This window comes from Lynx rufus, unplaced genomic scaffold (genome assembly GCF_022079265.1).
Source record: "Lynx rufus isolate CCGP_SWC_20201006 ecotype Redwood Valley unplaced genomic scaffold, mLynRuf1.p SCAF_8, whole genome shotgun sequence".
NCBI classification, from domain to species: domain Eukaryota; kingdom Metazoa; phylum Chordata; class Mammalia; order Carnivora; family Felidae; genus Lynx; species Lynx rufus.
The window spans coordinates 133,047,835-133,062,613 of NW_025814896.1; the positions used below are offsets into that span (position 1 = coordinate 133,047,835).

Sequence of the window (14,779 nt, forward strand, 5' to 3'; positions counted from 1 at the left end):
CTTCACACTGAAAATGCAGATTTTCGGGCCCCACCTAGACCTACTGACTCAGAAATTCTGGAGGAGTCAGTCATCTATTTCTTTCTTTCTTCCTTCTTTCCTTCCTTCCTTCCTTTCTTCCTTCCTTTCTTCCTTCCTTTCTTTTTAATGTTTATTTTTGACAGAGAGAGAGGCAGACTGCAAGTGGGGGAGGGGCAGAGAGAGAGGGACACACAGAATCCGAAGCAGGCTCCAGGCTCTGAGCTGTCAGCCCAGAGCCCGATGCAGGGCTTGAACCCACAAACCGTGAGGTCATGACTACAGCTGAAGTCGAATGCTTAACTGGCCGAGCCGCCCAGGCGCCCCCAGGAATCTATCTCTTAGCAAACTTTCCAGATGAGTCTGACGCACCCGACGGTTTAAGAGCCACTGATTTCAGTGTCTGGAAGTGACATGCCAAGTGTGGTCTGCAACCCAGCAGCACAGTATGACTGCAGAGCTTGTAAGAAATGTTGAATCCCAGGGGCTCCTGGGCGGCTCAGTCGGTTAAGCATCCGACTTCAGCTCGGGTCATGATCTCACGGTTCGTGAGTTCGATCCCTGTGTTGGGCTCTGTGCTGACAGCTCAGAGCCTGGAGACTGCTTAGGATTCTGTATCTCCCTCTCTCTGCACCCCTCTGCTTGTACTCTGTCTCTCTCTCTCTCTCTCTCTGAAAAATAAACATAGAAAGAAAGAAAGAAAGAAAGAAAGAAAGAAAGAAAGAAAGAAAGAAATGCTAAATCCCAGGCTCAGCCCAGACCCACTGAGTCAGAATCTGCATTTTCCCAAGATCCCCAGGGCATTCACCTGTGTGTTTGAGAAGCACTGTCTAGAATTCTAGCCCAATGCTGTCTAATAGAAATATAATGGAGCCACGTATGTAATTTAAAATCTTCCAGTAGCCGTGTTAAAAAAATAACAGTGAAACTAATTTTAATAATATATTTAATGGAACCCGCTGTCCCAAACATGGTTGTCTCAACAGGTAACCAGCATAAAATGTTTATTCAGATTTTCCTTTTGTTTTTTTTGGTACTAAGTCTTTGAAATCTGATGTTTTATACTTTACCCATCTCATTCCAAACTAGCCACCTCTCAAGAGCTCAAGGCCCCACGTGTACAGTGTAGTGAGGATGGAGAACAGAGAACTCTTCCGAATTCTTTTTACGGAGCCATCATCATTCCGACAGTAATGTGGCTTTGTGATTCTGTGCTGTCACACAATAGACCAATCTTAATTTTGTGTTAAAAATGAGGACTCTGGGGGCACCATCAATTGAGCGCCCGATTCTTCATTTCAGCTTAGGTCATGATCCCAGGGTCGTGAGTTCGAGCCTCGTGTTGGGCTCCTCACTGACTCCTCCTTCCCAAGCATGAAGCCGGCTTGGGATTCTCTCTCTCTGCCCCTCTCTCTCTCTCTCTGCCTGTCTCTCCCTCTCTCAAAAATAAAGTAAACTTTTTTTTAAAAAAAACGGGGGATTCTGGGGGCTCCTGGGTGGCTCAGTCGGTTAAGCGTCCAACTTCAGCTCAGGTCATGATCTCGCAGTTCGTGGGTTCGAGCCCCGCGTCAGGCGCCGTGCTGAGCCTGGAGCCTGCTTTGGATTCTGTGTCTCCCTCTCTCTCTGCCCCTCCCCCACTCGTTCTCTGTCTTTCTGTCTCTCTCTCAAAAGTAAATAACATTAAAAAAAATTTTTTTTTAAATTGAGGATTCTGGAGCTAGACTCCTTTGCACCTTACCTTAGCTTTCAATAAGGAAGTTCAGGGCATTTGTGGGCCATAAAATTAATACATGAAAATCCCAATTTATAAATCGTAAACATTTAGAGAAAAGATTTCATTTCTAATAGGAACTAAATAAAAAACAAAACTTGGAGGAAAGTAATCAATGAGATACTGTGCAGGAATTTTATTGAATGAAACATGAAAGTTCTCTACTAGAGGACGAAAGAAAAGGAGTTCAGTCAATTGAAAGATGTACTGTGCTCACAGAAGTACACAAAATGATAAGAATGTTAATCTCCCATAATTTCAGTGTAATCTCTTTTTTTATCATTAAAAAAAAATTTTTTTAATATTTATTTTTGAGAGAGAGAGAGACAGAGCACAAGCGGGGAGAGGGGCAGAGAGAGAGAGAGAAGGAGACACAGAATCCAAAGCAGGCTCCAGGCTCTGAGCTCTCAGCACAGAGCCCACGCAGGGCTGGAACCCACGGACCGTGAGATCATGACCTGAGCCGAAGTCAGACGCTTCACCAACTAAGCCACCCAGGTGCCCCTCAGCGTAATCTTAAATAAATTATCAGTAGGATTGTTGCACTAACCATGTGATAGGTTCTGTCCTAAATGCTTGGGACATATCTAAGTTTAAAAACCTGTACTTAATAGATACCTCAAAATAAGGTCTTCAAAGTTTACAAATATTAGGGCTAGAGCATGAACGTATGTGTATTTTTTGTTTTGTTTTACCAAGGAAGGAACCATACAAAATCCTCATAATGATTGCCTCTGGGGAGAAGGACAGGGGTAAACTGGAATTTTCTTTTTGTACCTTTCTATATCATTCGATTTAAAAAAAAAATTAATGTTAATTTTTGAGAGAGAGAAAGAGAATGAGCGAGGGAGGGGCAGAGAGAGAAGAAGACACAGAATCCGAAGCAGGCTCCAGGCTCTGAGCTGTCAGCACAGAGCCCGATGTGGGGCTCGAACCCATAAACCATGAGATCACGACCTGAGCGGAAGTTGGACGCTTAACCGACTGAGCCACCCAGGCGCCCCCTCATTTTTTTAAATGTGTAAATATAATACTTTGTGAAATGTCAATGAGTAAGACATTTTTAAATGTTGTATTTAAAAAACATCATGATGATTGACTGGTGAATCTGGGTCAAGGCTCTATTCCTTCTCTGCTGCCCTGAGCCCATCCAAGCTCTTTCTAAGAGCATCTTTCTGGGCACGTTGCCTCATCTGGAACATGAAGGGGTTAGATTAGCTCTCTCGGGGTCTCCGTGCAGCTCTAATATTTCAGGATTCTTTCTTCCATTCATTCATTCAGCTGGTTTTGAGGGCCTAGAACGTTACAGGTGCAGGGAGCTACGTGTACCAGTGACCAGCCTCAGGGACGTTATAGCGCGCTGTGGTTAAGTGCTGTGACGCAGGGGTGAGCCTGGTTGTATTAGGATAGGGTAGATCAGCACGTCTGAAAGCAGGGGTGGGGAGGAGAGTCTGGGGGAGCTGAGCAGCAAAAGTGGGTACTACTGGGGGTTTACAAGGAGGGGGAGGAGGTCGGAAACAGTCATTAAGAGCTGAACAGTGAACACATCCGGTTAGGACTGTGACACCTAGAGGAGTCCAGATCATTAAAAGGTGTTCAGTTGATATTTGTCCAGTGATTTGAAGAAATGTCATGCGGCCAGGGTAATTTTTTAACTTATATTTTGCTTCTCTTTATTTAAAAAATAGTTTTTTTTTTCTAAGTTTATTTATTTTGAGAGAGAGAGAGAGAGCGAGCATGAGTGGGGAGGGGCAGAGAGAAGAGAGAGAGAGAGAGAGAGACAGAATCCCAGGTAGGCTTCGCAGCTGTCAACGCAGAGCCTGACACAGGGCTCGAACTTGCACACCGTGAGATTATGACCTGAGCTGAAATCTAGAGTCAGACACTTAACCAACTGAGCCACCCAGGTGCCCCTTGCTTCTCTGTAGAATGCCCTCAAGGGCGCCTGGGTGGCTCAGTCGGTTAAGCGTCCGACTTCGGCTCAAGTCATGATCTCACGGTCCATGAGTTCGAGCCCCGCGTCGGGCTCTGTGCTGACGGCTCAGAGCCTGGAGCCTGTTTCGGATTCTGTGTCTCCCTCTCTCTCTGACCCTCCCCCGCTCATGCTCTGTCTCTCCCTGTCTCAAAAATAAATAAATGTTAAAAAAAAAACAAAAAAAAAAACCAGCTTTCTAGAATGCCCTTAGAAGAACCCACTCCTTAAGATCTGCATCATTCAGCAGACATCCACACTCAGATACGTAATCTTTGATCCACATCTTTGAGCTGACCCTCAGCCAACTTCATGGAACCACACGGGTAAAGAGAAGCCACCAGCTATACCACAGGTAGGTACTGTGCTCGGTGGCGAATGACAGTCACCAATGTACCACAGAAACCCAGGAGGTATATACGGCGTCTAAGCATCTGTGAAATGCAATATTTCAATCAGCATCGGGAAGCAAGCTAAGACACTGGGAAGAACTCTAAACAACTGCTAATGGGGGGTGGGGGGGCGCCTTTTTCAAGATGGAATCATTTGGTTTCTCAAATGTTTGCGAATTACAGGGTAAATACAGAGTAAATTAACAAAGTCACCAGGGAGGAATAAATCAAACAAACAAACAAAACAAAACAAAAGGAGAGAGGGAGAGAGAAAAGCCAGGAAGTGAAACCTGCCTTCCAGCTACATGGAAAAACACTCTAGTGCCCCGAGTAAATAAATAATAAAAGGATATGGAAACAATACACCCTGAAAACTCTTGTCCCTCCTCTGTTCTCCTGGCCAGAAGCAGTGCCGACAGGTTTGTGCTGCCTGAGCTACAAACCCAGCTAGCATTTATTTAGCTAATAACACTCGAGGACTCTTTAAAGAATCAGGTAGGGCATTTCAAAGCCCCGAAGCCTGTCAGTTAGTATATCCCATTATTGGACTCCAAGCTCCAGTATTAACTCCGGAGACAAAGTACCTTGGCCCCCGGGCCAGATAAATGCTAGAAATAAAGGGGGCTCAGATCACACCATTTTCCTTTCTCGCCGGTAGGAAGGCTCCTGAGAACATGTACCCACAATGAAAAAGACTGAAACAACACACAGTGTGGTCAATTCTCACCACACCTAGCCCTGTTTTTAGAAAACATCTTAATTCACATAGGTTCTGGTTCCCGATGATAGCCTTAACCTTGCCTGCTCACATACTTTCATATTATTTCTTCAACACACGCTGTGCCACCCGCACAAACAAGCCGTGCAACCAGTTGGTGTGGAACAGAACACGAATAAAAACAAAGCAAAACACAAAGGAAATGAAGGTGGAAATGAAAATCCAGCATCACAGAATTTTAGAGCTAGAGGAGGCTTTGGGGAGTAAGAAACAGGCTAAGGACCTGCACTAGGGCAGATAATTGGTAGCAAAGAAAGATCTAGAAGGGTCTAGAAAAGTCTAGAAAGGTAAAAATGTTGACTAGCTGTCACTTCTGCAGGAGGCCTGGAAACAATTCTCTTCTTAAAGGCAATATTGCCACTTCTCACTATAGGACCTCATGAAGTGGTTTGTCAGGGCTGCTGAGAAAACTGAAAGCAATGGCCAGCCTAGGGCAGTGGGCTGGCCTCCATGGTGTCTGTCAGACCCACCTCCCTATGGAGAGCAGCCTAAGAAAGGAGTTGATATTTAGGGATCAAGCCACTTTCGGGGGGGGGGGGTGTCCATTTTTCATAGAACCTGTCCTGGGATTTGACAGTATTTGATTTAACATGATTTTACTCCCTTTCATTCTTCTATGGAAGCAGAGAGGTTCCGTACTATCCCATCTTACAGATGAGAAAGCCAAAGGTTTGTTTTCTTCTTCAAAGACTCTGTGCTGCAAACTACTTGGGGACAAGGGCGGCCGTTACCAACAAAGGCTGATTTCCATTCTCAGGCAAGGCGTGGACGAGCCGCAACAGAGGCAGAAAACCTAACTTCTACCTCACGGCACCAATCTGCGGATTGAGACTCCTCAAAGATCAGTAGGGCTCCTATAAAAATGCGGAGCGGGGCGCCCGGGGGGCTCAGTCGGTTAAGCATCCGACTCGATTCCGGCTCGGGTCACGATCTCACCATTCACAGGATCGAGCCCCGCGTCCGGCTGTGCGCGGACAGCATGGAACCTGCTTGGAATTCCCTCTCTGCCTCTCTTGCTCTCAAAATAAATTAAACAATTTTTTTTTTTCAACGTGTTAAAACAAAGCGGTGACATGTCACATCACCGTTGCACTGAAAAGACAAAACAGCAATGTTGACAGGCCCTGAGGATCTGAAACCCTCCGTGGAGGTGGTGAGATCCAGTGGGGGGCTGGCTCTGGGTCTGTGTCCTAGTCAGGACCTGGCCGTCATGGACCATTTTCCTCATCTACTCCATCTGTATTCTTTTTCTTGTCTTCCTTTTTTTTTTTAGGGAGAGAGAGAGAACATGCAAGCTGGGAAGTGGAGAGGGGGGAGAGGGAGAGAGAAAGAGAGAGAGAGAGAGAGAGAGAGAGAGAGAGAGAGAACCTTAAGCAGACTCCACACTCAGCACAGAGCCACACATGGGGCTTGATCCCACAACACTGGGATATGACCTGAGCCGAAATCAAGAGTCGTTCTCTCAACTAACTGACTGAGCCACCCCGGCGGCCCTGCATTCTTTTTCAATTAAATGAGAACCTCTGGTAAGCAACATGTTTTCAGTTTCACCCAAACGAGGGATTATTATTATTTTATTTTTTTTTTATTTATTTTTTTTCAACGTTTATTTATTTTTGGGACAGAGAGAGACAGAGCATGAACGGGGGAGGGGCAGAGAGAGAGGGAGACACAGAATCGGAAACAGGCTCCAGGCTCTGAGCCATCAGCCCAGAGCCTGACGCGGGGCTCGAACTCACGGACCGCGAGATCGTGACCTGGCTGAAGTCGGACGCTTAACCGACTGCGCCACCCAGGCGCCCCTTATTATTTTAAAACACCCAAATAAACAAACTATGGCAAATCTCTATGATGACGTAACACTACAGTGGAAGAGTTAATGGCGAGAGCCAAAGTATAAGATGTGAATGGGGCGCCTGGGTGGCTTCGAGTTCGAGTCCTGCATCAGACTCCATGCCGACAGCTCAAAGCCTGGAGCCTGCTTCGGATTCTGTGTCTGCCTCTCCCCTGCTTAGAATCTGTCTGTCTGTCTGTCTCAAAAATAAACATTAAGAAAATTAAAAAAAAACAAACAAAGTTTAAGATATGAAGAGAAGAGCAAGTTACAAACACATATAACATGATGTCACTGTTACATATATGCATGCGTAAATAATACGGGTAGAAAAAAACTGGATGTACCCACTGCAAATACGATATAACATCACAGTGGTTTTCTCTGAATGGCATAACTCCTGGTGATCTGTATTTTTGTTTTCACACTTTTCTGTGATCCATATATATTTTCTAATGCTTATGTACCGGGTTTGTAGCAATTCAGAAATAAATAAATAAATGCCTTGAAGACTTTAAAATATCTTCATGTACTTTTGGTGGGAGTGTGGATAGGGAACAATTCCTTGGAGAAGGGATGTGGGCATATGTGTACAACGTTGCATGCAAATACTCTTTTTTTTTTTTAATTTTTTTTACCGTTTATTTATTTTTGAGACAGAGAGAGACAGAGCATGAACGGGGGAGGGTCAGAGAGAGAGGGAGACACAGAATCTGAAACAGGCTCCAGGCTCTGAGCCGTCAGCACAGAGCCTGATGCGGGGCTTGAACTCATGGACCGTGAGATCATGACCTGAGCCGAAGTCGGACGCTTAACCGACTGAGCCACCCAGGCGCCCCAACATGCAAATACTCTTTGACCCGGCATTTCAACTTGTAATGACCCACTCCCACGGGTGCGCAAAGAAGTAGACAAAAGGACCATCAAGACGGCATTGGTTGTAATAGCAAAAGACCAGAAGACTCCATCAATAGGGAAATACAAGTAAATTAGGGCACGTCTATTCATGCTAATACAGCCAGTAGAAAAACCCAGCTGTGGACTGACATGAACCTATCTCTAAGCGGGGCGCCTGGGTGGCTTAGTCGGTTAAACGTCCGACTTCGGCTCAGGTCGTGATCTCGCAGTTCGTAGGTTTGAGCCCCACATCGGGCTCTGTGCTAATGGCTCAGAGTCTGAAGCCTGCTTCGGATTCTGTGTCTCCCTCTCTCTCTGCCCCTCCCCAGCTCACACTGTGTCTCTCTCTCTCAAAAATAAAGAAACATTAAAAAAAACACAAAACACCTCTATCTCTAAGATACGTGATTAAGTGAGAAAAGCAAGGTGCAGGATATATGCTATCATTTGTGTAAAACTGTTTTTGGTATTTGCACATGTACAGGCTGTCTCCAGAAGGTGCTCCTAAAGATTATAATAATGTTGCCTCAAAAGAAGGAAATGAGGGAAACAGGAAAGAGGAAACCAGATGAGAGGAAAGCTTAATGTAATTGGATAGCCTTCCTTGTGTACTTTGAATCTTTTACTTTGAGCAAATATTACCACAAAAACAAAACCAAACAAAAAAACTTTAAAATGGAAAAGCCGCAGGGGAAACCGCATCAATTATTTTTCTAAAGGTTTCAGCACCTTATGTCATAAGCCTCTTCCTTTTGAAGGCAGCCCCCCAGTATTGCTGCCTCCAGGAAAAAAAAAACACAATCATTCAAGGGACCCCAAGTGTTGCTGTTGACCTGGGGCCCTCATGCAGAGTCACGCTGGCTCTTTTTTTATAATTTTTTTTAAGTTTATTTTTATTTGCAAGAGAGAAAGAGAGCTAGTGGGGTAGGGGCAGAGAGAACGGGAGACAGAATCCCAACTGCCAGCACAGAGCCCCCTGCGGGTCTCGAACTCACAAACCATGAGATCATGACCTGAGCCGAAATCAAGAGTCTGACGCTCAACCGACTGAGCCACCCAGGCATCTCCACACTGGTTCTTCATGTGACCTCTAGGATCGGGTTTGGACAAGCACGGGTTCAGGCAAAGCCAGAGCGCTGTGTCCTTTGACAACACCATCAAATTCTCACTTGTATGCAGTAAATAAGAAATTGTTTACCTTTCAGCAAAGGTATCGAGTTTCCCCAGCTCATCAGAGAGGCCAACAAGGGAATCCAAGGTCCCCACCTAGAAAGGTTGCAAAGACGTTAGCGGCTCGCGCTTTATGGCAGGGAAGGTGTAGGTCACTTTCAACAACAGTGCAGGGACTTCTGTGACTTCTGTCTTGCCTTAGTTATTCTGGGTCAACGGCCAAACTGGAAATTGGGAAGAGCTCTTAAGAGAAATCAGCGGATTGGGGATATTTTCTCATTTTTAAAGTTTAGCTATTATTATTATTACTGCCAACAGGATGAACTGTTACATTCCTGCCACAGGAAGGAGCAACTTCTGTATCATTGTGGGACCCCAGCTCATTATCTTCTTAAAGTGGCAGTCTGCTGGTCACATGATCAATCCCCATCGCTGAGGAGGAAATGTACCAGAAAGCAAGTTAAAGAAGTTACCATTTTTTTTTTTTAGTTTTTATTTATTTATTTTTTAAGAGAGAGAGAAAGAATGCACACGGGTGAGCAGGGGAGGGGTGGAGAGAGCGAGAGAATCCCAAGCAGGCTCTGTGCTGTCAGCGCAGAGCCCAACACGGGCCTCGATCTCATGACCCTGAGATCATGACCTGAGCTGAAATCAAACATCGGATGCTTAACTGACTGAGCCACCCAGGTGCCCCAAGAAGTCACCATTTCTAAACGCTTTTCTTCTCCAAGATGTCCAACCAATCCCTGTCTCTGTTCTGCTTTGCTGTTATTAACAATGATCTTGCGGGGGAGGGGGGGGGCGGCAGCTTCCTCCCCTCCCCCCGCCTCATCATTCCTGCAAGTCTTTCTCTTTTCAGATTACTTATAAAGATCTATTTCTTAATGTGAAAATTATTACGCAGCCCAAAACTGTATTGAAAGGTCTCTTCCCGGAATCAGAAGGAGAGACTCTGTGTTCAGATTACCAATCCCCCATCGGACATTAAAAAGCAATTAAGATTGGGGCGCCTGGGTGGCGCAGTCGGTTAAGCGTCCGACTTCAGCCAGGTCACGATCTCGCAGTCCGGGAGTTCGAGCCCCGCGTCGGGCTCTGGGCTGATGGCTCAGAGCCTGGAGCCTGTTTCCGATTCTGTGTCTCCCTCTCTCTCTGCCCCTCCCCCGTTCATGCTCTGTCTCTCTCTGTCCCCAAAATAAATAAACGTTGGAAAAAAAAAATTTAGAAAAAAAAAAAGCAATTAAGATTAACACTGCGTGTCAAGTATACTTTAATATAAAAAAAATACTTTGAGAAATACCTTAAGAAAGGCAGTTAGGAAATGATGAAGCACAGCTACCTCTAGTAAGTGCAGTTTGCTTCTCTTTCAAGCGACCTGATGTTAAGCCATATTTGGCAGAGGTCCTGCCTCTTGTCTTTGTTCCCTCCAGTCTAACACATTGCCTTACAAAGAGTAAGCGGCGAGCGGATGCTGAATTCCCCGACCTCCACAGCGCCGGTCACCAGGCAAACAGTGGCAGCAACATACGGATTCTGAAATCAGTGCCGCCACTTACCAGATTTACCACCCTCGTCTCCCTTCCCCGCCCTTCCTGATCTATAACGTGGGCCTTGTGAACATTCCAGATGGTGTGTTCCAAGTGCCTGGCCCCCAACATACTGCTCGATAAACGCTAGCAAATAGGGTCGCATCACCAATGATGCTGACGGTGCAGCCCTTTTGGTAGACTGGCTGACTGAGGTTTGAAAAAGAGGACAGGGCAGTTTTCTAGAACGGCTACCGCTGGGCAGTTAGGGCCATCCCTCCAGCACCCACAGTGCATCTGCATAGCTGTCATTGAAAAATGCCTCAAGCCTCTTCTCTCTGGAAGCTTACAATCTCAGGAAGGACTGCAACAAGGCTACTCTTCGGAAGTAAAAAGACTGCACACCTCGTTCCTCTCTCACATTTGTTTGATTCTAACTTTGTTCTCCACAGCAAGAACCCTTAGACTTCCCTGCCTCGTGTCTTTCTGCCATCGGCCCGGTTACCATTAAGTTCCCTTCCTGCCTCTCCATCAGATTCCATCTGAATCTCCCACCCTGCTTCCAGTTCAAGAGCACAATCAAGACCGAAGCTCTCCACGCCTGTACATTTCAACTGTATTGTGGGGCTTCTTGGATGTCGAAGACAAAACAGGAAGAATCCTAGAACAACAACTCACAAGAGCCTAGGTGTGGAAAACACTCTCCCCATTTTTCTTTTTTTTTTTTTGAAGACACTGCTACCCACACCCTTCTCTCCCTGTTCATTCTGTCCTGTGTTTTTGAGTCCATAGGAACCACAATTAACTCTGGGCTGTGGCACAAAGTCCCATCCAGACCACTGACTTCCCTGTGCATCGTCCCCCCCCCCAGGCTTATCCTCAGCGTTGCTGCCTTTGACCTCTTATTTTCTCCTTGGCTTCCCAGGAGACACCCACCCACCCCAAACCATCATGTCCTTCCTCTGTCCCCAGGAACTTTACCTTGAAGTCAGGAATCGGGAATTTGGTGTTATAAGACAGGTTGGACTTGGAGGTTACCGTGTTCATCCTCTCCAGGGCTTGTAAGTTTTCCTTGTCGCCGGGGGCAGAAATTAACCAAAACTCCGACATGGCTTCCAGACTTCTTTTATCCAGTTACTGACCAGAACCACAGCAACATGAACAAACAGAAACAGGAGGAGAGAAGTGTCAAATATCTCTACTCCTTCACCACTTCCCTTCCCTCAGAATTAATCCTCTCCAGGAGGTGTTGCTTTTACTATATCCCATTCTGTGTCCCCCCCCCCCCACCCCGCGACCTTCCAATTCAGATTCTCTAGTTCCAAGGACACCCATGTGCTTGCTGATCTGCAGTGCTCTTATCTTCACTTGGAAAGACCGCAAAGTCTTCAGTTGGAAAGCCCTCAGGTCTCCACAAAGACTCCCAAACCATCCCTAGGGTGGCTCTGACTGGTTTTAAGGGTTGGGGGGAGGGATGGGGACAGCAAGATTCCCGGTCCTTTTACTCCCCTCTCTCCTGACATCAGAATACAAACGGGGGGTGAGGGGGTGGACAGCCAGCCAGCCAGGCTGGGGCCTTCTGAAATGGTTTCCTCCTTTCCACATTGTACTTTCTGGGATGAAGCGAAGGCAGGAATGAGACAAGGTGGCGTTTTCACAACAGGAGCCTGGGCAAACCCCAGATCGTTTACTGACCGGCCTTCAGAATGGTGCTAGCCTTAAAACTAAAAGTAAGACTTCAGAAGAGCTCCCCTCGTTCTCAAATAAGAAGCAAAAAAAGGCGGGGGGCGGGGGGGACGACTAAAGTCGTCTTCCACCAGCCCAGGTGTGCACTCTGCAGAGGCGGGCATCGTGCTGGGCCTGGCAGTTTCTGTCCAGCGCCTGGCAGTTTCTGTCCAGCGCCTGCCGCTCGCAAAGTCGATTCGTTCTGCTCATTCAAACGTGCACACGCCCACACCTCTGTCCCCTCGGCCCGTGCCTCCCTTCCCATCGCCTCGCGAAGCGTCTCCGGAAGGCTAGGGAGAAACAGGCGACAGCCAGCCAGATCCCCGGCCTGAAAGTTTTTCCTTTTGACCCTCATCTCACTCCACTCCAAGGTACCCCCCCCCCCCCCGGTCCCTCCTAACTCCGCGCACAACGGACGCAGTTCCTCTCGGTCTTGACCGCCGATGGCCTGGGGACAAACTGGCCCGGCGCAGAAGCTGGGGAGATGCCACCTGCCCGGCCCCGGGGAGGGCGCCGCGGAGGCGCTGGTTCTCTGGCTCCCGCCGGGAAAGCGCGGCCCGGGACGGCGGACCCGCGTGCGCGGGGCGGCCCGCCCCGGTCCCCCGGGTCTCGGCGCCGCCTCTCCCGCCGCCGCCCCGCGTCCCCGACCCGCCGCGCGTCCTCTTACCGGGAGCCGGCGGCCGCGCGGGCGTGCTGGGGACGGGCACGGGTCCGGAGCGCACGGCCGGCTCCCGGGAGGCAGCGGCTTCTGCGCGGCGCCCCGCCCCGAGCTTTTATCCGGAGCGGGAGGCGGCCCCCGCCCGCCCCTCGGGCATTTGCATACCCGGCCGCCCGCCTCCCGCGGGGGCCCGGCTGCGGCCCGCGCGCGTCCCGGGCCGCCCGGGCCCTGGGTCGCCCCCCGCCCCCCACCCCGCCCAGGTGGGTCGGGGCGGGATCCGGGGGGAGCCTCGGGCGGGGTCTGCAGTGCACAACGTAGCAGAGCGCGCGGGACGTGCCAGACCGAGCGAAGCAGGTGGCGCGAGGTACTCGGGACTCCCGCCCCCACCCGGCGATGACCGAGCACGGGGGCTCGGGAATCCCGCGGCGAAGAGGCCTGATCTGTGGGAAGAAACGCCACAGGTCCACGTGTGTTCTGGAGCACACCTGGACAGAGGCCCAGACCTTCCTGGGCTTGTGGGCGTGAGCTTGCCGCTGGTTGCCAGGGAAACTCCCCACTGCCAGGCGCGCCCACCTCACCTTACCCCCTTCAAAGCTGCCCTGGATATTGGAGGGGTTTAAAACTCAGAGTCTGAGTACCAGGATGTGGGGTCGTGATCCGTGCTGTTTGAAACAAGACAAGGGACCCCCCCCCGGAAATTAACGTCTGAATGTTAAACAAAACAAGATGGAGGAAACTTTAGTGTAGCCTTCCCTGTGGGCGATGTTTTTGGTGGTTTCTGGGAAAGATAAAAATCTCAGAATGAGGTTTTTTTTTTTTTTTTTTTTTTGGGAGGGGGGGCGGGTGTTGAAGAAGGTTTGGTGGCTTCCTGGAGAATGAACTGTGCCTTCCTAGATAAAACTAGGGGGACCGTCATCCTATTGCCGAGAATGCTTTCGGGTCTTCGGAAGGGAAGGGAAGGTGTCACTCCAGATGCTGGCACGAGAAGCCCCAGATGCGGAACAGAAAGGTGGTTTCTAAGATCACAACATGCTCGCACTGCAATCCTGTTGTGGGTTTGGAACCGGCAGTTCGGAACTCCCAACACCTGTGCCGTGCATCATCGTTATTGGGACACTCGTGTGCATTAGTCAGTCCTTGCAACATCTTCCCGAGGGTGGACACCTGAAACCAAGGGATGAGGAAACGCCATGGGCACAGGGAGGTTAAATGGTGATTCCAAGCGAAGGAGTGGCCTGGTTGCACATCGAACCTGGGGTCTCCAATCTTGGACTTGACCCCGTGATGCCATTCTTTCCAGCTAGGCAAAACAGAATTGTAGAGCTGGGGGCAAACCCTAAGTACAGAGAAGAGTAAGGTTGCCCCACCAGTTGCATGAGGGTCCTTTGCCTTGCTCCCAGCAAGCCTGCAGGACGGGGTTGTAACTCTGGGGAAGAAAGCATGTTTTCCATTTCAGATAACATTCAGAGCCACTGACCTGGCTTCTTAGAGACTGGGCAACACATTTAGAGGTGTTCCCAACTTTTGCTCATGGAACCATTCTCTCTGTAAGTATGGTTTCCTCTAACGAGCTTGTTTCGTGGAATAAAAGACACGTCAGACACAAAATAACTCCCGGACGTCTGATAAAGAAAATATTGAGGGCCTCCAGTGTTCCTTGTCTGACTTAAAATCTTCCTACTCAAAATCTAAAATCTTTCTGGTTATTGTACATCTTGCTTGGGCTTCTTGTTAAACATCGGAAGTTGTAATGGTTGATGACTACTGTTCTAGAGATAGCATGACTTTTTTCAACTAACTTTTTTCTGCTTCTCAAGGTAATTCTATCCTGCATATAGAGGATTTGGAAACCAGAAAAGTATAAAGAAGAAAGTAAAAAATTGCCTATGTTTCCATGATCTCAAAATAACCACTGTTAACATTCTCTTTGTTACTTCTTTTTCTTCCTTTTTTTTTTTCTTTTTAGGTAGTCTTCACTACCTCCCAGCATGGAGCCCATCGTGGGGCTTGAACTCACGACCCTGAGCTCCAGACCTGAGCT

General features: G+C 48.2%; 1 protein-coding gene across 2 annotated transcripts in view; it reads right to left on the reverse strand.

The window, feature by feature from the left end:
* ATP6V1C2 (ATPase H+ transporting V1 subunit C2) overlaps positions 1-11,486 on the reverse strand; it is a 52,880-nt gene extending 41,394 nt beyond the window's left edge. For both annotated transcript variants that reach the window (XM_047068461.1, XM_047068462.1), the window contains exons 1-2: positions 11,337-11,486; positions 8,861-8,928 (exon numbers count right to left, since the gene is read on the reverse strand). In XM_047068461.1, the coding sequence (XP_046924417.1) occupies positions 8,861-8,928; positions 11,337-11,465 (197 nt within the window). In that variant the 5' untranslated portion in view covers positions 11,466-11,486. The remainder of the gene's footprint in view (positions 1-8,860; positions 8,929-11,336) is intronic.
* Positions 11,487-14,779: the final 3,293 nt, after the last annotated feature.